The sequence below is a fragment of the Panulirus ornatus genome, chromosome 66 (genome assembly GCF_036320965.1).
Source record: "Panulirus ornatus isolate Po-2019 chromosome 66, ASM3632096v1, whole genome shotgun sequence".
Taxonomy (NCBI): Eukaryota; Metazoa; Arthropoda; class Malacostraca; order Decapoda; family Palinuridae; genus Panulirus; species Panulirus ornatus.
Genome location: NC_092289.1, coordinates 3,516,002 through 3,537,075, shown reverse-complemented (window position 1 = coordinate 3,537,075; position 21,074 = coordinate 3,516,002). Strand labels below are relative to the sequence as shown.

The following is a 21,074-nucleotide window of genomic DNA, read 5'->3' as shown; positions in this document are numbered from 1 at the left end:
GAAGGTGTAAGCATTTCTGGGGAGATGCTTATCAAGCAGGCCACAAATATTCATAGAAAACTAAACTAGACTATGACTATGAATATTCACAAGGATGGTTACACACATTTAAAAGGAGACACAGAATTTCAGTACACACTGTGTGCAGGTGAAAATTGTAGGGCTGACACAGAAGCTTGTAGTGCAAGATCATATTAAAAGAATCAATAAATGCTCCAATTCTCAATTAAACAACCAACACCAATATGTACATGGGGTGAGACAGTGTAATAGTTGGCAGCCTCACTGGGAATGATGCAACAAACTACCAACCTATGGTCATTACATTAATTACTCATCACAAAGCTGCAACAAAGTATGTGGAAGAACATGCACAGCTAGTGGTTGCGAAAAACTTAGCCCCAGAACAAGTGTAGAACGTTGACGAATCTGCCCTGTATTGGCATTACATGCCACGAAAAACTCCCGCCCAAGATTCTGAGGAGTCTCTGTCTGGGGGTACTTCTGATGTAATCTGATTTAACAATAAAAACCTTGTTTGGAAGCATTAATGGTTGTATTTATTTCCTGTTTTAAGCTTTGTTCTACCTCTGATAACGCAGCAGTATGTATGTACAATGAGCTGACAAGACTAGGTGTCAGGCACATGTTTACATAGAGGGTTCCTTTAAGGATCAGTTTGTTTTCTGGTATTTTCTGTGGTCTGGTAAGGGCCGGGTCATAAGGTTGCCAGATTAAAGAGGTTCAACCTGTAGTCCACGTTCCAGACCATTAAGTGTGTTGTGTTTCTGCAGTCTTTATAATTTGTTCATTTCTATCTGATCAGTGGCCATGCTTCTAGATACAATGACCATTTTCATCACTGGTCTTCAGTCTCGTTTTGGAAGTTCTCATTATCAGATAACTCCTTACATGATTTGAAATCACTACCTTATCATTGTGATCCTTGAATTTGGGTCTTTCATTTACCAGGTTTCTGACAGTCTCTACTACTTTAACGTTCTGTAAGGCTTAATTAGGATGGTGCTAATACAATAATTTTTCTGTGACTTATTTGTTCACATTTCTCCTCAATGAACTGCATCAGGTTCTCTTACATCCATTTCTATATGATAGCCAGCTATCCCTGTAATTTTTCATGGACTTCTTTAATAATAACCGCTTTTCTATGTGAAAGACAACAACAAGAGTATAAAGTGGTACGATGAAATATGAAAAGGTGCAGGATCCTACACAGGTGTAAGAATATTATCATGGCTATATTAAGACTGCTAGGACACGAGTGAATGGGATTACGGAAGAAGTTTTGAGGAAGAATATAAAGGACACCCTTCAGCATTATATTCAGGATGGTAACACACTAATCTAGGTTTAGTTTTCAATATGATAACAATGCTGTCAGGTTTCTAAATTGCATTAATGAGGCTCTTATAGTCTTGCGATGATGTGAATGGAACATATTTTTTATTACTGTGTACTTGTGCATTGCCAGTTACAACTGGTAATAATATAATGCAGGCACCTCATGTTGATAGGTACCTTTTTCTCCCAGTACAAAAAATTTTGAGTTCTGAAGCCTTTCTTTTCACCTAAGATAGTCCTGATTGGGGCAAGTTTTGCCCATAACCATAAGTCAAACTAAAAATTTTACTGCATAACTTTGGAGTTTCTTCCATGCCTTGAATTACTTTTCTTTAGTTCTCTGCTCTCTTCTAAGCTTCTCCATTATTCTTTTATATTTTTTTTAAAGATTATTACAAATCACACTTTTTCTACCACTTTTTTTTTTTATTCATTCACTGTTGTCTGTCTCTCTGTATTTTTCACTTTATGCTAACATATTTACTTCTAAACAGCACTCAGCTTGTGATAATTTGATTCAACTACTGGTAAAAACCTTTATTTGTTTTTGCACTACTAACACACAGAGAGAGAGAGAGAGAGAGAGAGAGAGAGAGAGAGAGAGAGAGAGAGAGAGAGAGAGAGAGAGAGAGAATGAAAATGGGAAATTCACTCACCGTTGAGGACAGGATCTCATGGGGACAGCAGGTAAGCAGAAAGCTCTTGCACACTTTTGGATCGGTGAACTTGAGCCGGTATCTGGTGTCATCACCTATGGGAGAACCACCGGCCACGAGTCAAAAAATGCATGCGCCAAGATGCAGCCCAAATCTCAATGCTTGGCTTAACACAAACATGACATGAAGAAGACTACTATTTTTTCTGAATTTAGATTCAATATTTTACTGAGGTTGAAAAGCTTTATTCCAAACAAATTATAACATTCAAAAAGCAAAATGATTTTTGGCTGCATAGGGAGCATCAATACTTCAACCTAATCTATATACTTAACTGTTAATATAGTGACTCATGACCTTGCATATAATCAAAATTTTCTCAAGTGATTTACAAGGATGTATTTCTATCTTTAAAAAAATCATTCTGATTCCTTGAAAAGTCAAGTCCACCCTAACTAAATTATATAAATTATAGAGAACAGTACCCCAAGCAAGGTCATGCTCACAATATGCTCATTACCTTGTACTTACACTAACATGTGAGGGTGTAACCTGAAGTGCTAAATGAGTCACACAGACCCATAAAATGATGGCCAAAATCACTCATGAATCATTCAATAAAACTGCTTCCAACAACCAAGCACACACTTCAGCCTTTCACCTCCCACAGCAGGTTACACCACACCCTAAAACATTAGTGATTCTTAAAATGTTTTAAAATAAAAAAAAGGGCTAAAGATTGACATTATGCGTCTAAAACTCACAACCAGCACCCCCAAGCCGTATGGAGATATCTTCTCTGCCGCTGGATTATCCCTGGAAAGTATGCCCAATTTTGAGCATTATTGGACACAGGGTTAGAGGATGTTAAACCATAAGTATCTGTATTGGACATTGTACCATCTTAGGACAACTTTCATATATATAAATGCTAAAACTAGTTTTTTCTTGTTTAGAAAAGATTGGCACAGAAAGGATTGGCCAATCTCGTGTTCCTAAATTTTAATACAAATGAAACTACCATACTGGCAAATTGCAGAAAGAGGACAGTGAGTTGGATAAACTGCATAATCAAAACTGTTATTAAAACTGTAATACATTTGGCGAAAAATAGACAACAGGTTATACACACGTGGTCGCAGTGATTTCCACCATGTCAAGTTAAAGCATTGAGTCGCTCTTTGCTCCACCCTAGAAGAAATTGGGATTAACTCGTCAATATCAGTACACCAAAAGAACGTGCATCAAAGCTACTTCTCTGAAAAACCTAATGGCAGTAATATCATCCCCCTCAATTAAAATTTCTCCCATGACAATTAAAATTGCTTAATTACGTCAAAATGATTAAATTATTGATGAAAAGTGTCAGCAACAGGCATCTGAAGCATACAGTAAAAAGAATGAACACCATGATTCAAGAACCCTAGTCAACAAACATGGTCAAGGTATAATAAATAATGAAAAAAGTAATTATAATATGAAGCTTTTATCATCCCTTCACATTTCCTATTTCCTACAACCTACATTCAGACATAATCCACACTCCTATCTCCTACAATAAGCCCTTCTTTTAAGTTTACTGTACAAATCTACACTAATCAGTCATCTACTCCTTACTCTGCACTAATCCTGGAAATAATGACTGTCACACTATTACCAATCATGAGAAGATCAATCCACCAATATGTATCATACTATGCCTGATATATCAAATCATTAATCAAGCATCATTTAACACTAATGCTAATCTATTGTCTGTGAATGTCCAAACCATAAAAATGCCTAAAACATTTTCAGATACTATGAATAACCTAAACCAATAAAAGATATCCCAAAGAAAGATACTTGTGGGTGAGAAAAATTCATCTTGAACATCCTAATTTTCAGATAAGGCCTTGTCATCTAACAATTATCTGTATATCAGTTAAAAGTGATAATGATCAGGGATATTAGTTCAATATTAAAAGACAAAGCACACATATTTCATACAAGACTCCTAATACAGGACATCAGTCCCAATTTCAACAACATATTGTATATTCAGTACCGAATATATTTAAACCACAAATTTCATGGAAAGCATACTAAGTATGCTTGCTCCTGATGAATTAATAAATGATTATGTGTACATAACAGATTCTCAATCATTTTGTACATTCAACCACTTGTGACATCCAATGTACATAAAACTCATCATATACTTACAAAAAATCTATCATACGAGGATTTTTGCACAATACTGTTATATGTAAAATCAATACTGAAGTTTTCATTACATAAAACCTAAGATCCCTGATACATTAGCACAAAATATGTGATGAATAAAATAATATGCTTAAACTTAATGTGATTAAATAATATGCTCAAATGTGATGACTGAAGTAAATTTCTTCAAAATAAATAAGTTCTTACACCTAAAAATGTTCTTCTAGGCAAAAATAAAATACTAAATTAGATCATAAAGAAAAGATATATATTTTGCTAACCACACTTTCCACACTCCACCATTTCTGACATTTTCACCATTTAACCTTAAAAATAAGGGTATGGGCACTTTCAGCAAGTCCATCTATTTAATCTACCATCTATCTCAAATGCTTTAATTCTCCTAGCAACATACATCCGTTTCACAGAGATTTAACATCAAAAATTCTAAAAATCAAAATCCACTTAAAATAAGTGAAAATATGGTTTTCTAGCCCACTAGTCTATTCTGAAGTTTACTCCTGTATACATAAATAAGCATACAATGAAAAAAATAAAGTCTACTCATTCAAAATGCATAACCAAGAATTAGCAACACACAAGATCAACCAAGATTCACCACAAAAACCTTGTGAAACCCTAACCATAAGCCTACAAATGTAAAGCTATTGTCTGATGCTCAACTATGAAAATACTAACGTAGTTGCAATATCAGTATTACTCCAATTAACCAAAGTCCAATTTCAATTTATACACTACTTAAATCACAAAATTGCTTAGTCAACAAGTATACATATAAATGCTTCCCATGAAGAGGCACAAAGATACAAAATGAACAAGCAAGCATATTATGACCTCCTAATCAACGACTTTTTTAAGTGTGACAGTGCTCTCAATACTTTATATAACCTCACGTTATGCTCAAAGCATATTCATAAACATCTGATCAAATTCTAAAAGGAGTCAAAATAATCTCAAATTTAACCTAATCAAAATAATCTCAAATTTAACCTAGCCAAAATAATCTCAAATTTAACCTATTTCCCTGTTCTATATGCATATACATACATTACACACACTAAAACTTCACTATTTTGAACCATGGAAGGGAAGGAAGGGAAAAATTTATTGAAAATTTGTATCACAGGAGCAAAGTTGATATGGAGATATTTTTGGCTATTTCTTGATAGAGCAAGTCATTATGTTTACTACTACAACACAATTCACAGATGCTACCACTAATTTTCAGGAAGTTGGTTTTATCAAGAGCAACTCCATTCTAAAATAAACAAAAAAAAGTTTATTACATGTATTCATCTGGAAGTTAGACAAACGAAATGCAACTTTCAGCAATTTTTCAGTTACACTTGTTTGTTTTGCAAGTTTAATGTACATTTCATTCTGCCTGCTCAGATAACATTGGTCTTATCTTTTTCTGTCACTCTAAGATTCTCAATGTATTTCAATTGAAGAATAACTCCAACTTTGGAAGCATGACAGCTGCAGAAGGTCAACACAAACAAGTGCTCACCCTAGACTCACTAAATGAGAGAAGACATTAATTTGCTTGTCACTGAAATTATATGAACACAACACAATGCTTTATGTGACTGAAAAAATGGTTCTAGGGCTTTTGATGTTAAAGTATCGACATTCACTTCCATGATCAAATACAAATCACATGACTTACTACAACTTATTTTTGTGCACAACTATGAATTAGCCCATTTATCATGATTAGCTTGAGCAAAGAATAAACATCACCATTCACAACTACTCAATAGGTCAAGACACTACATAACTTCAAATCATATTGAAAACAGACAATTCTTGGCCTATACTTTCAAAAGTTGTATGGGCCAAAACCCCAAATCAGGACTCAACCTGTAATTTGTTACAAGTCTAATTGCCCTTAAGTTTCAAAATAATCTGTTGCTGAAAATTAAACACTTAAAAGCTAATGATGACAATACTGCCATACCATAATACAACTCCAAAATTATTGAGACCATTAAAAAATTTCTAAACACTTCAGATAAGTCAAAATGGTAGGAACCAGTGCACTACACAGAGGGTTAGCAGGGACTGGGAGTCAAAGTATGAATCATAATGTTCTGTAAACCATGTGTGGATAGATACGACACATATGGGTAGCCATTTCAACAGTCTAGTCTTCTTTTTACCAAATATAAGTCAATTCATAAAGAGGCTGCTTAGATTTTCAATCTTTAAAAATTTGTTTTAAAGATGTAGAATCTAAATTACTGAAATTGGAAATGGCACAGGTCTTACGTGATATAAACATGTGGATATTTTCTATCATTAGTGTACTTAGTCGCTGTTTCCGGGTCATCAAGGAAACAGACGAAGAATGGCCCAATGTGTAGGTATACATATTTCCTCTGAGACTCAGTCCTCTGTTCTTAACACAAACTAGCTAACACAGGAAATGGTGAATATGTATGGGAATATATATATATATATATATATATATATATATATATATATATATATATATATATATACACACACACACACATATATATATATATATATATATATATATATATATATATATATATATACACACACACACACACACACACATATATATATATATATATATATATATATATATATATATATATATATTGGGAAGTGAGTCAGTTGTTGTTCGCTGATAATACAGCACTGGTGGCTGATTCATGTGAGAAACTACAGAAGCTAGTGACTGAGTTTGGCAAAGTGTGTGAAAGAAGAAAGTTAAGAGTAAATGTGAATAAGAGCAAGGTTATTAGGTACAGTAGGGTTGAGGGTCAAGTCAATTGGGAGGTAAGTTTGAATGGAGAAAAACTGGAGGAAGTAAAGTGTTTTAGATATCTGGGAGTGGATCTGGCAGCGGATGGAACCATGGAAGCGGAAGTGGATCATAGGGTGGGGGAGGGGGCGAAAATTCTGGGAGCCTTGAAGAATGTGTGGAAGTCGAGAACATTATCTCGGAAAGCAAAAATGGGTATGTTTGAAGGAATAGTAGTTCCAACAATGTTGTATGGTTGCGAGGCGTGGACTATGGATAGAGTTGTGCGCAGGAGGATGGATGTGCTGGAAATGAGATGTTTGAGGACAATGTGTGGTGTGAGGTGGTTTGATCGAGTAAGTAACGTAAGGGTAAGAGAGATGTGTGGAAATAAAAAGAGCGTGGTTGAGAGAGCAGAAGAGGGTGTTTTGAAATGGTTTGGTCACATAGAGAGAATGAGTGAGGAAATATTGACCAAGAGGATATATGTGTCGGAGGTGGAGGGAACGAGGAGAAGAGGGAGACCAAATAGGAGGTGGAAAGATGGAGTGAAAAAGATTTTGTGTGATCGGGGCCTGAACATGCAGGAGGGTGAAAGGAGGGCAAGGAATAGAGTGAATTGGAGCGATGTGGTATACCGGGGTTGACGTGCTGTCAGTGGATTGAATCAAGGCATGTGAAGCGTCTGGGGTAAAGCATGGAAAGCTGTGTAGGTATGTATATTTGCGTGTGTGGACGTATGTATATACATGTGTATGGGGGTGGGTTGGGCCATTTCTTTTGTCTGTTTCCTTTCGCTACCTCGCAAACGCGGGAGACAGTGAGAAAAAAAAAAAAAAAAAAAAAATTCTCATACATATTCGCCATTTCTATCATTAACTAGGTAGCATTAAAAACAGAGGACTGAGCCGAAGAGGGAAAAATCCTGTCTTGGACCCCTTCTCAGTTCCTTCTTTTGGAAAATTAAAAACTGGAGGGCAGGATTTCCAGTCCCCTGCTCCCTCCCCTTGGCTGCCTTCTACGACAAGCAAGGAATACATGGGAAGTATTCTTTCTAGTGCCTGCTGATAATCACAAGGAAAATGAAGCACGTTAAGTTCCCAAGTGCACTTTCGTGTAATGATCATATAGTCCGGGAAGATACAAGAATGAAATAGAAGACTTAGAACAGTCAGCTGATATACACGGATGAGACATAGCTAAGGCTCCATTGGTTTACCAATGGAGTCTATGTCACACTTAAATATCAAGAGGATCCAGATCCACAATTAAGTGCAAAAGAATTGAAAAACCCTAGCCTGCTCAGTGGTGTTTCAATAAGGACAGTGCAGTGCTGCTTACATGAGGACCTGCCGGCTGTGTCCCAAACTGCTTGTAACCTGTAAGCACCAGAAGAAAAGGGCCAATTTTGTGAGAAATACGTCTTGTGGGATACAGCTAAGTTTACAATTGTCTTGTGGAGTGATGAGTCCACCTTTTCTGAGACAGGTGGCTGTGGTGAGCATGTGTACAGGCGATCAGGCTGTATAGTTCCCTTCTTGTTTTTTGTATGGAAGTAATTCAGTTACGGCATTGGGGGCCTTGTAGTGTTGCCAATGAACAAAACTATATATGTAGGAACCATGAGCTACCGCATAACCATCTTCCAGATTCTTTTTGAAAGTGCCAGGCCCAGGCGTTCATGCCGGGTGGGGCTCCCTGCCTCACTGCCAAACTAGTCACTCACTGGCTTAAGGACTATGCAGAAGGAACTTTTCAGTGACTGGCCAAGGGATTCACAAGATCCGAGTCCAACAGAGAACTTATGTGCACTTACGAAAATCAAATTATGTAAGAGGGAGATTTCATTGCTAACTAAGCCAGAGACAGCCATTCCTGAAATTTGGGCAAAGGTGTATTCTAAGTGGCTTCAGAATCTTGCTAATTCAGTTCCTGGTCATTTCAAGGTGTGGATATAGAGGAAAGGGAAACCAATACAGTACTTGGTGGTGGTGAATACACAACTGACATGGTGTTAATTCATGTTTGTCCTTTATGGCTGTGCGCACTCCCTTTGTGCCAACTTCATTAGTGGGAGCTTTTTCTTTCATCCTTGATTGCCATTTCTCACATTAGTGAGGCAGCATCTGGAATTGAGGAAAAAAGGCCACATTCCCTCACTTCCATTCTCTAGTTGTCATACGTAATGCACTGAAACTACAGCTCTGGATCCACAACCAAGCTACACATCCTTTCAAAGGTTTACCCCAGCTGACTGACAAGTCCTGGTTCAGTCTATTGCCAGTACATCGAACCCTGTAAACCATATCGTTCCAATTCATTCTATCATGTGCACACCTTTTCATCCCCTGCATGTCCAAGTCACAAGCATTCAAAATCTTTTTCACTCTATCTTTACATCTCCAACATGGTCTCCTCCTCCTCCTTTGCTCCCTCCACTTGACACATATATCTTCTTGTTAACCTTTCTCACTCATCCTCTTCAAATGTCCAAAACATTTCACCACATCTTTTACAACTCTCTCAACTGCACACTTCTTATAAATGCACCTCTCTCTTACCCTTTTATTAACTAGTTGATCAAACCACCTCAATACATAATGTTCTCATACATTTCATTTCCAACACATCCAACCCCCTTAACATATCCTCATCTGCAGCCCATGCCTTGCATCCATATAATATTGTTGGGACTAGATACCTTCAAAAATATGTGTGTGTGTGTGTGTGTGTGTGTGTGTGTGTGTGTGTGTGTGTGTGTGTGTGAATGAGAGGGTTTAAGGAGTCAGTCAGTTGCTATTTGTTGACAGAGCACTAGTAGATTACAATGAGAATCTACAAAAGCTGGTGACTATGCATGTGTGTGTGTGAAAAGGGGGAAGTTGAGAGTAGATGTGAACAAAAGCAAAAATATCAGGTTCAGCTTGACAGAGGGACTAGTTAGTTAGGATCTGTTTGAATGGAGAAAATTTCAAAGTGGAGTGTTGTAGATATCTGTGAGTAACTATGGCAGTAAATGGAATCATGGAAACAAAAGTGAGTTATCGGATGGTTGAAGAGGCAAAGGTTCTGGGAACACTGAGGAGTGTATGGAAAGAAAAGTCATCATCTGTTATATTTGAAGGTTCAGTAATCCCAACATAGCAGTATGGACACGAGGCATGGGCTGTACACGAAACTGTGCAAAGAAGTGTAGATGTGATGGAAAAGAATCGTTTGAAGACTATGTGATGTGAGGCAATTTTATCAAATACATACTAAAAGGCCAAGGGAGAGGTATAGATGAGAGAGTTTTGAAATGGTCCAGACATTTCGGGAGAGTGAGGGATGGGAGGTTGAAAAAGAGAAATCCCAGAGGCAAATAAGGAGAAGGGCGAGACCTAACCAGAGATAGAAGGATGTAACAACATATATTTTGATTGGTTTGAGCCTACGACATGCAGAGGGGGTGAAAGATGTGCACAGGATAGACAATGGAAGCAGTGTGGTTTACAGGGTGACATGCTGGGGGAACCACAGAAAGGCCTGTGGGGCATGGAAGTGGATAGGGGGCTGCATTTTTGGAGCATTAAACATAACACCCAGAAAATGGATGTGAACAAATGAGGCCTTTTCTTCATCTGCTAATGGTGCTATCTTGCTAAAACAGAAAATGATAAATATGAGCTGAGAAAATACATAGCTGTAGAAGAAATGTGAATTCCTGAAATGTAAGGAACTTGGTCAGAGCTCATAAGGTCAAAAGTTCAGCGGCCATTCTTCAGGAATTTCATGAAGCCTTATTTTCAGTTATATAGAATTTCTACACATTATCTCAGTGTGCCACCAGGTCTAGTGTTCAGTTATACGACAATCTTGTGATGCCTTTTGATTTGCAGGTTTTCCAAGACAGATGGACCCTTGAGGAAAAGCTTCACTATGGGTGTTGAGACTCCCAAGTATTCCTTGTTCTCTCATCAAAGAAAGCTGACCCTTGCAACTATAGCAACAAGATGTGAAACCCCATAACTGTTCACCTTTGATGCCAATAATTACATAAAAATCTGTTCCTGGCTTTGGATGATAAGGAAAATGAAAATGAAGTAAGGCACATTGGCAACTCCATGATCTGAAGGTGGAGGAATTCTGTGACAAAAATCCTTAATGCCATAAATTTTTTCCCCAGATGCCAAGGTAAATACCGCTGCCAACACTGAAGACAAGGTTTGTGATGGCACTAATGATAATAAATGTTATCTGCCATTAAGTACTAACAATATACCTGACGGAGAGATACGAGCAGCTATTGGAGAAGTATTGCAAGCTTTTTTGAAGTTTCTCATATAAAAATAATAACATGATTTCTGGAGTCCTTCCCAGGACTGGCACCAGAAACACCTCTAGTAAGGCATTTGGTCTAAATAATAGATTACTGAACGTTGGCTTTCAAGGAAATGAGTTATGAAACCTGTGGCAGTATTTCTACATGCAGCCTGTTAGATTTATGAACGATGGGCTTAACCTAAATGAAGTGGGAGATGCACATTTTGGTAAGCTCCTCCTTGATTTTGCACATGCTTTCTGGAAAAAAAAAAAGACCCTTCCCCTTTGTAAAAGACCCTTCGAAATAGGTCTGTCTCATCTAAAACACTTCATGTGAACACTCAAAGAGTAATGCAATAAAATCTAAGAGTCACAGGCAGCTATGTTAAAAAGAAATGATAATAGGACTAACAATTCCGAGTCTTAGATATCAACAATAGAGCTTTTCTTGCCAAATATTCAATTCCAAGGAATAAGGTAAACACAGTAGATAGTAGTGTCTTGCTCTTTGTTAGACCTCAGTTAAATCCCAAAGTACAAAAATGTTGTAGCTATAGAAATAATTCCATTTTAGAGGAATTATAACCTTAAGAAAATAACAGTAAAATTAGTTGTTTGGCCCCAGCAAAGACCCCAAACAAAAGATTTTTTGATCACAGCAGAAATGGATAATGAATCATCTATAATAGTAGATTTTACGCACTAGTATTGAAATGGTGAAATTCCCTTTACAGTAACTCAAGGCATGGACTCCACCAAGTTTGCTTGAAAGCACCCTAATCCAATTAGTAAAGAAACCTACCCGAGATGAAAATATATTAGATTTTGTTCAAAGTAAAATGGAGGATCTCATTAATAATGAAGCTGGAGAAAATTTTGGTATAAAAGATCATCAACAAATTACTTCTTAGGTCGCTTTCAACCCTACACTAGTGCTAGTTAACATGACAGCCAAAAAAATAGAGAATTTCAAACAGGCAAATCTTTACCTTTGCATTGCTCTTGACAGGCAAACCTCAGATGATATTGTTAAAGAAAACAACAAGGATGTAGACTGGAAAAGCTTCAGTTAATACTTTAAATCAGTAAAGGGAACAAATGAGCCTATGCATAAAAGATGGTCTATTTCTAAGATGAAGCTAAGGTGATGGAAGGATCAAATGAAAAAGTGCCTCTTAAGAAAGCAGCTCAAAAGAAACTTAAAAAAGACCAAAATTAAATATGATAATGTTATGTATATCTGCATAATGGAACTAAAAGTTATATGACAAAGTAAACATCAATATGGAGCATATATTGCTGGAAATGACAAAAGACACCCTAAGGAGTTTAATGGATATATTAGAAGCAAGACATTAGTTATCCTGTCAATAGGCCCATTAATTAAGGGAAATATTGACTTGGTTTAAGACAATGAAGCCACAGCAAAAAGAGCGATTTTTGTATTTTCGATCAAAGACACAACCATGTCCTAAATCCAGTTTCATTGATAAAATAGAATGTTCTTCAACAAACTAACATAAAAGCTGGAGACACACTGTTATCATTAATTGGAATGAAAACAAATAAAACAGTAGGCCCTGATAAGTCTTATCTGAGAATAATGAGGTGAAAAATAAGACAAACCCAACAGCCCTTTTTTATATGGTAATAAGTCACTCCCCAGAAATTAGTCATAATCCAAGTAGCTTTATGTTTACAGTTGGAGAGCTTGTGGAACTATTCAAGATAGAACTTTAAACTATTCAGAGGACATCCACTTAATAAACGATTCTCAGCAAGGTTTTTAAAGAAACAATTCATCCAACAAATTTGCTTGATTTTTTTCTTTACAATCAAAATGTATGATGAAAGTAAAGCAGTTGACATTATCTATTTAGATTTTCAAAAAGACTTCAGTATGGTTCCACATCAAAGGCTATTGGCAAAAATTAAGTCACATGGCACCAATGGGGTTGTATTTCAGTGGATACGAAATTGGTTGACTGGCCGTAAACGAAGTCGTGATTAATGGTCAAGATATCAAAATTCGTTGATATTAAAAAGGTGGGAAATAAATCTGCAAATGAACTCGAACACCTGAAGCTTCAAATTGACAAATACAGATGGACTGGGCTCATTTGATGGCAGGCAAAACAAATTTTGATATCGGTATGAGCACAGTTTTACATACTAGTAACAAAACCAGAAAGGCAAAATACAGTATGAATTATGTTGAACTGCAAAAGGTAAATGATGAAAAAGACTTGGCACAATAAATCTCTGGTGACCTAAAACTAAGTAAACAGTGCACAGAAGCTGTGAAATGAGCAAACAAAATTCTTGCATTCATGGGCAGTGCCTTCAAATTTAAGTACTGGGAAACCATCCTTACATTTTACAACTGACTGATTCCTCCCCATCATGTAAACTGTGCTCAAATTTTGGTCACAGACTGGAAAGTCTCCAAGGGTGAGCAACCATGACAATTACTAGGCTGAAAAATAAATACTACAAGAGCAGAATAATAAATGAATTTTGAAAAAAAAAAAGCCCAGGTGCTTTAACACAATTATTCAAAATCATCACATGCTTTGATAATCTTATCCATCAAATTACTTGGGACTTGTTTTGCCTGATTTCACTTCCAGCAATGTATACAAACTCAAGGGCAAACGTTTTACCTTTAATGAGGTGAGGGACTCATTCTTTGACAGGATTGTTAAAATATGGAAAGATTTGCCAATTATCAAATGATAGTTAAAATATGGAGTGATTTGCCAATTAGAGTTGGTGAATGCAAAACAATAGATGCACCGAAGAATACACTTGATAAATATTTTGCTTCAAGTCCATGACTAATATTTATGTCTCCATAAGTCACTGACAATATGCAAGTTATTCTTTTAATTACCTCTATACATTCTAACTTTTACTATACTAATCTGTAAGTTTCTGATATCTTCTACAATCACAAACAGCCTCAAAAGGCCTCAATGGTCTGCTGCTGTTTGAATCTCTTTGTATGTACATTTATATAACCAGTTATATGATACCATCAATGGAATTTTTCACGTATTCTTCAACAAATAATCATCCACATATTCACAAAAATATAGGTGAAGTAAATGGTAGTCTTGAGTATCTTCAACAAGAAACATTTAACATGCAACCAGTAAAATGATAATTGTATTTTTCGTAAATTTTTCTTGCATCATGCTCTTCAGTAAATTATATAAAAAAAAAAATAAAAACATTCACAAAAATATAGAGAAGGTAGGAGAAATATATGCAAGTCCAATATGCACTAGTGACCATTTAGTACATTTGCCCAATCAAGAAATCAAATGAACCAGGGCATATGAAGCAAATGCAAGAAATAACAGAAAAATCTGTGTTTGGCCTTTTTTTTTGTGGCAGTGCATTACAAGACAGCTACAGAATAGATGTGAGTGAATGAGGCCTTTTCTTCATCTGTTCATGGTGCTTTCTCCCTAACTTAGGAAATGGTGGTAAAGAGATATCATAACACCAGTATACATCTTTTCATTGTTAACTTATCCATGTGCCATTACTAATAAGTACCTACATATTCACAAACATAAGAGAAAATGGATGGTACATTTCAAAGTTTTATATCAAATAAACCAATGCTGAACTTAGTAAGTGCTAAGCACCAGTGACAAAATATCCAACACTCACTCACTAAATTGCATATACATATTTTTTTCAATAAAGTTTTGTCCAGTACGAATTTATCTGACTTGAGAACAAACAATGATCTAAATACCCAGAAAAATAACAAAGAATGGAAGATAGTTTGAACAACTACATGTCATACACATGAATGATAGCAAATGATATCCTTTGCATGTGAAACTAGTCCCTTGCAAGACATTCAACAAATGATATTTCTACATATCTTCCTCCATACAATTCTCTCCATTAGGTTGCTACCTATCTCTATAACTAGTAATTATCTAAATACTTACAAAAATCATGAAGAATGGATGGCATAATTTGAACAGCCACATGTTGAATAAAGCACCCATGGTATAAATCTAATATATATACCTAACTCAGCAAATTTCACACCACATAAATTTTTGACTTAATTCTCCTCATAAGGTTGTTACCTTACTCATGACCTTATATCTATTTATACATCCGTAAAAATCATGGAGAAAATGGCAGAGTTCAAACATGCATGCATCCAAAGGTAAGCTAGCCAGTGGTGCCATACTAAATCCTTAGGTATGCATAAGAAAATTTTCATTATTTTCTCTATAAATGCAAGGGTAATGTGTACTTTTATAATTTAAGCCACTATTTTCTGAGTTTTTACTTATCTCTCAAGAACTAATTATCAAATTGATATTCACAACAATGACAGAAAATGTTGATGACTGAGGACATGATTTAGAATTAAGATTTGATGGAGAACACATGACAGGGATGGATGTGAGGGTACAGTTCCATCAAATGACGAGTATCATTAAAGGACAGAACAAGATGTTCAGGAACCAGACCTGTTAAACACCAGAAACATGCTTTCAGCAACAAGATAACTAACAATTGTAATGAAATGTCTAATTGTCACTACTTATAGTTCTGTTGAGACATTTTCAAGAAATATGGATAAAGCATGGGAAAGGCAAGAGCAAAAGACAAGTTATAAAGCACATTTAATGTACGATCGCTTTGGCCACCACTACCAAAGTGGCTATGTGATTCAAAAGCTGGAGACACAGGATGAATAGCCTCTCCAGAACAATGGGTACAAGGATCTGTAAGGATTTAGGGAAGGATTCAACAGCTGTTGCCAAATCAAGGGCAATTCTGACTTCTCATTGCCCTGGGATTTTGAATAAAACACAATCATGGGCTTAAGTTTATAATCTCCCCCAGCAATCACTCCCAGTATAAAGAGCCATGTGATCTGCATCCATGAGCAGTCTCTTCTTCCATGCAAGCTGACATTTATTTCCAAAGTAAGCCACTCTTATCAATGCAATGCAACTGTTGAGGCGTAACCTCCTTCCTCCAGAGTATTCCCTAAACAAAGTATATCAGGCAAAAGCAGAATAACTGTAGCTAAACTGACCATTTGATTGACAATGTTTGCTGACAGGTTGAACAGGAATTGTAATACATTCTGCCAGCTGAAGGGTAATAAAATGGATACTATTTTGCCACAACCATCAAAGTATGCACCAGTATAAAAATACCTTGAAATGTCACAAGCAAGGAGCAAAAATGCTGCAATCTGATAATGTACCTTCATTCTCAAATGTCCATCCACCTATATCTCTGACACCTGTTCCCAACTGTAACACCCTCAAGGGGGTGGCCACAGTCTCCATAACCAGTGAACTCCAGTGCCTCGAGTGCCTCACTCTTAATAGGCCACTGGCAGAGGGCAACTCTAGCACAGTGTTTGCAAAGGCTCCTACCTAATGTTCCTACTGACTACAACCTAATGCTCCTACCTACAACTTCTATATAATGTTTATACCAAACACTTCTCCCTAAATGTTCCCGCCTATTACCTCTACCTAATGTTCCTACTATTTTGCCAAAACGCAGGGTTCGTGCACAGTGCTCACCTAAAGAAAATCTAGTTACAAAGAATGAACTGTGGGAATTAAGCATTGTCAAGTGTTAAGTATGATGAGGAAAGAATGTATATTTGTGGACAGAATGCCAATACTCCACATGTGGTGGGGCAGAAAGAAATGACAGTTATCTAAATAAAAGGAGTGCAACTCTACAACCACTGAAGTGCAGTTCACAACACAGCCATCACTAACCCTCCTGATACCAGGACAGATAATACCGATAATGTATCTCCCTGCTCATTGCTTGCCTACCAACTACTACCCAATAATCTCAAATGTTAGAAGTCCAAAATGTGTCAGGAACAAAAGAAGTCAGGGTATGGGTATAAAAGAAAGGTTGCTCCTCCCTTTACTTCAAAACTGTAATGGAAGCAACGACAAAATATGTAATGAACTTACAATCAACAGCATAACAAAAAATGTTCAATAATGAACCTGGGCCAACCTACACTTTCACGGCGAGTCATCAAGTCCAAAATTACAACACAAACCAGACAAACCAACCTAACCTAACAAACTCGGCTCTTTATTTTGGTTGACAGGTCTATGTTAACACTTTTCCTTGAATAAAAAAAACAAGTCAACAACAGCCACAGCACATCAAAGAAATATTCCTTAATCTATATGTGTACATTTGTATCCTCTTTCCTCATTTCCTTCACCAGATTACTGGATTACAAGTACTTGTGAGAATTTTTTATTTTAGACACATCATGTTGTAAAATGTGTATTGAGGTGTCAACTTAACAACTGCCTAACTCCTAATCCCTAATAATTTACAGCATTGCTAAACATGTCCACAACACTGGTTGAGCATGCACCAATAGCAGATACTTATATTACAAAAAATGGGATAATTTTACATAAATGAAAGAGTCCTCAGTTTCTCTTGAATCCTTTACCAATAACCAAAGTACCAGTAAAAACATAAACACAGCGTGAGCTAATATGTATGTGATCATAAAAAGTTAAGTTCCAGCTTAATGCCCCCCAAAAAATAGCTTTGGAATAGGACATACTTGTCCTAAAGTGACAGTGTAAACGGGACAAAAAGTGTGGTATATGGTGATTTGTGGCATTTTCTTTAACGATGAAAAATAAGGCAATCCTCGGGAGAATCATGAAGTTCTGAGAAAATTAGGCGTTGATGAATTTAAAAGGTGACATGCTAGTTGAAACCAACACAACTTATGAAAACATCACTTTACCTCAGTTATCAGCCGACATTTACATTAACTTTCAATGTACTAGTCAAAATATGTCAATAAAACATCTGTCTGCAGCCAGCTCCAACATGGTAAAAGTAATTTGCTAAAAGTTTGCATACACTTGCTGGTCATTTAGTGTAACCAATAAACATGCTTGCATCCTGTTGCTATGTTTGATGTTTACTGACCTTAAATCCACAAAATGGCCAACAACATCCTTAAACCTCATAAGTAAAACTTGGCTGCTAGAGGAAGTTTGGTGGTTTCACAGCTTATGTTGAGTTCTTACAAGTATATCATCTACTGTTACATAACACCACACACACACACACACCCCTACAGCTCACTGCCAACCCCAAAGTTATCTATCGCTGAAGAAAAAAGTTTTATCATTCTCATTCTAATCTTCACAAGTTACACCTGCCAAATATCACTCATTCCAAAGCTATTTTTGAGGCAGCACTGAAGTGAACTTCACTGGGGGAAATAATTTCCATTTCCCATTGCAAGAAACACTTAAGTTGTCAACAAAAATAATTGGCTACATACAATAATGGTCCTGCATGGCATAACCTATTGTGAAACTGTCATGCGATGAACATATTAACCTTAGGTATTCCCAATCTACTCCATAATACAACATTTATATACATTCCTAAAAAATCATGTATGTAAATAACATACCGCCTGCCTATATTTGCCCTATAAAATACCTGTGATGGCGCCTACCCTACTGCCTCAAGACCGAGGAAGCTTATCAGAACATCTGATGACATAATACTTATATAAACTACGTTACTACATCTTAATTTGCATGTCATGGGTGTATATAAAAACAAATTATTCCCTACATCGTATAACCAACATGAATTTTACTTCCTACACCGATCGCCATTGTTGTGAGAGAGCAATTGCTCCTTCGCGCTGATCCACTTTCTATCCCTCAACTTGATCAAATCATCCATTCACTTGAACATACTCACCATTTCTGGACGTCCCCATTAACTGGTCGAGCATCGCACGCATCTGGTCATGCGCCGACATGATGACAAGAGAGATGCGAAGAGGGAGCACCAGTAGAAAAAAGGGAAATTATTGAGAGGTCTTGCGTGCGTGTGTCCACCCGACCACTTTGGCTGGAGCTGCTGCTGCTGCTGCTGCTTCGATCGCGACCCACAATGCTGCGCGGCCGCCGACACCTGAACCTCGCATGGCGCACCTCGCCACACATTCCTCTCTCTCAAAAGATCGTAGTACATCAGATTACTTCCCTAAGATTCCTAACAATGCCTGTGTTAAACATGCGTGTATGGGATTCATATTAAAGCTGGTATATGACTTGAAGACTCTTCCATGCTGCACGGAGGAATGTCCACGTTACACACACTGGCTCTACAAACATAAGTTGCCAAAACAAATCCCGGTGTTTTCCAAACATACATTGCACTTGCTCTCAAATGCAATTTTAATTTATCTCCTACATATACGAGGTATCTCAGAGTTTCCTTAATAACCACACTACCTTCTAGTGAAAAGTAATACGCACTTTACAACCACTATATTTGCCAATCTTATCAGGTTAATGAAAATATGTTATCTTTATCTACTTTTCCATCTACTATCTGTTCTACCTTGCATACTCATACAATGAGTATTAATCGTATGCAGTGTCTCATTTCACCCATACACATACCAAACCTACTACCGATGTACATTAGACTTGATAGACGTCCTTTTTAATATGACCGACATATGTGAAGAGGTGAGTACTTTACGGCTTATGTGTTGCAACTCACAAATATTTGTATAATCTAAATCACATCTACTCCATCTGACGTCAGTGTGCCTCCGAGGAATTTGAGCTTTTTCAAGGTCAATCCCACATAGAGGCCTTATAAGATATAATCATTCGATCTTGTTTAAGGTTGCATGAGCCAATATTGTGTTGCAATATAAGCAACGTGTGGGCTGCCGGGCACACAGGGGTCACAGGTGGGTTATGTCCACGGCTTCCCACATTCGCAATTTCCATAATCGGTAACGTCAATTCATTTTATGGTTTTCTTTAGAAATATATATATATATATATATATATATATATATATATATATATATATATATATATATATATACAAACATCAGGTTTATGTGTTTTACAGGGAACTTTGGTATGCATACACAGTGACTATGTTGCCATTTTCATTTTCTGCAGAGGTAAATTTCCGCCACAGAAGATACGTACATGGGTTATATACCGTATCTCTCTCTCTCTCTCTCTCTCTCTCTCTCTCTCTCTCTCTCTCTCTCTCTCTCTCTCTCTCTCTCTCCTCTAAAACCCTGCAGTCTCTCAGTTGGGAAATATCTCCTGGTTAATCAACCACTTGCTTTCTAATAATCTTTCTGAGAAACTTACGCACCACACTCGTTAGTGAGACCCGTGTGAAGAAGTTCAACATCTCTTCCCGGTCTCCTATTTGTGAATATAAGTATGAAGATTATGGTCATCCTTTCCTCTCTCTCTCTCTCTCTCTCTCTCTCTCTCTCTCTCTCTCTCTCTCTCTCCCCTGACACCTCGGACAGGAATTCAAATGGTGTATCGCGCGTAAATGCACAGATCTTTTGCACCTTTAGTTGAATTTCTTCAGGATCAATGCGCCTTGCAGGGATCGCCCCCATTCCATCTCAGTGTTGCAAGGATATAGTGTCTCAATGTTAAATTATTTTTGAACTTGTTATTCGGTGTGTGTGTGTGTGTGTGTGTGTGTGTGTGTGTGTGTGCACTATAGAGTAATGAAATGGCTTACGGTTAAGGCTGAGATAGCAACACACAAATAGCAATCACACATACATACAAACTGGAGAATACAGGATAACATTAGAAATATAACTACCAATAAACCCAGACTATCTCTGTTACATGAAAGATACATTTTTGTTAGAGACAGAT

The 21,074-nt window shown here is 36.9% G+C and overlaps 1 protein-coding gene across 6 annotated transcripts in view; it reads right to left on the bottom strand.

The window, feature by feature from the left end:
* The window catches only part of LOC139746797 (putative RNA-binding protein Luc7-like 1), a 39,887-nt gene extending 20,587 nt beyond the window's left edge, over positions 1–19,300 (bottom strand). The window contains exons 1-4 of one of the 6 annotated variants that reach the window (XM_071658354.1): positions 19,111–19,280; positions 3,151–3,209; positions 2,783–2,834; positions 2,019–2,113 (exon numbers count right to left, since the gene is read on the bottom strand). Coding sequence is in view for 2 of the 6 variants with exons in the window: in XM_071658349.1 (XP_071514450.1) it covers positions 2,019–2,113; positions 19,111–19,171 (156 nt within the window). In the remaining 4 variants the exon portion in view is untranslated. The other 5 variants (XM_071658352.1, XM_071658351.1, XM_071658349.1 and 2 more) reach the window with 5 other exon arrangements.
* Positions 19,301–21,074: the final 1,774 nt, after the last annotated feature.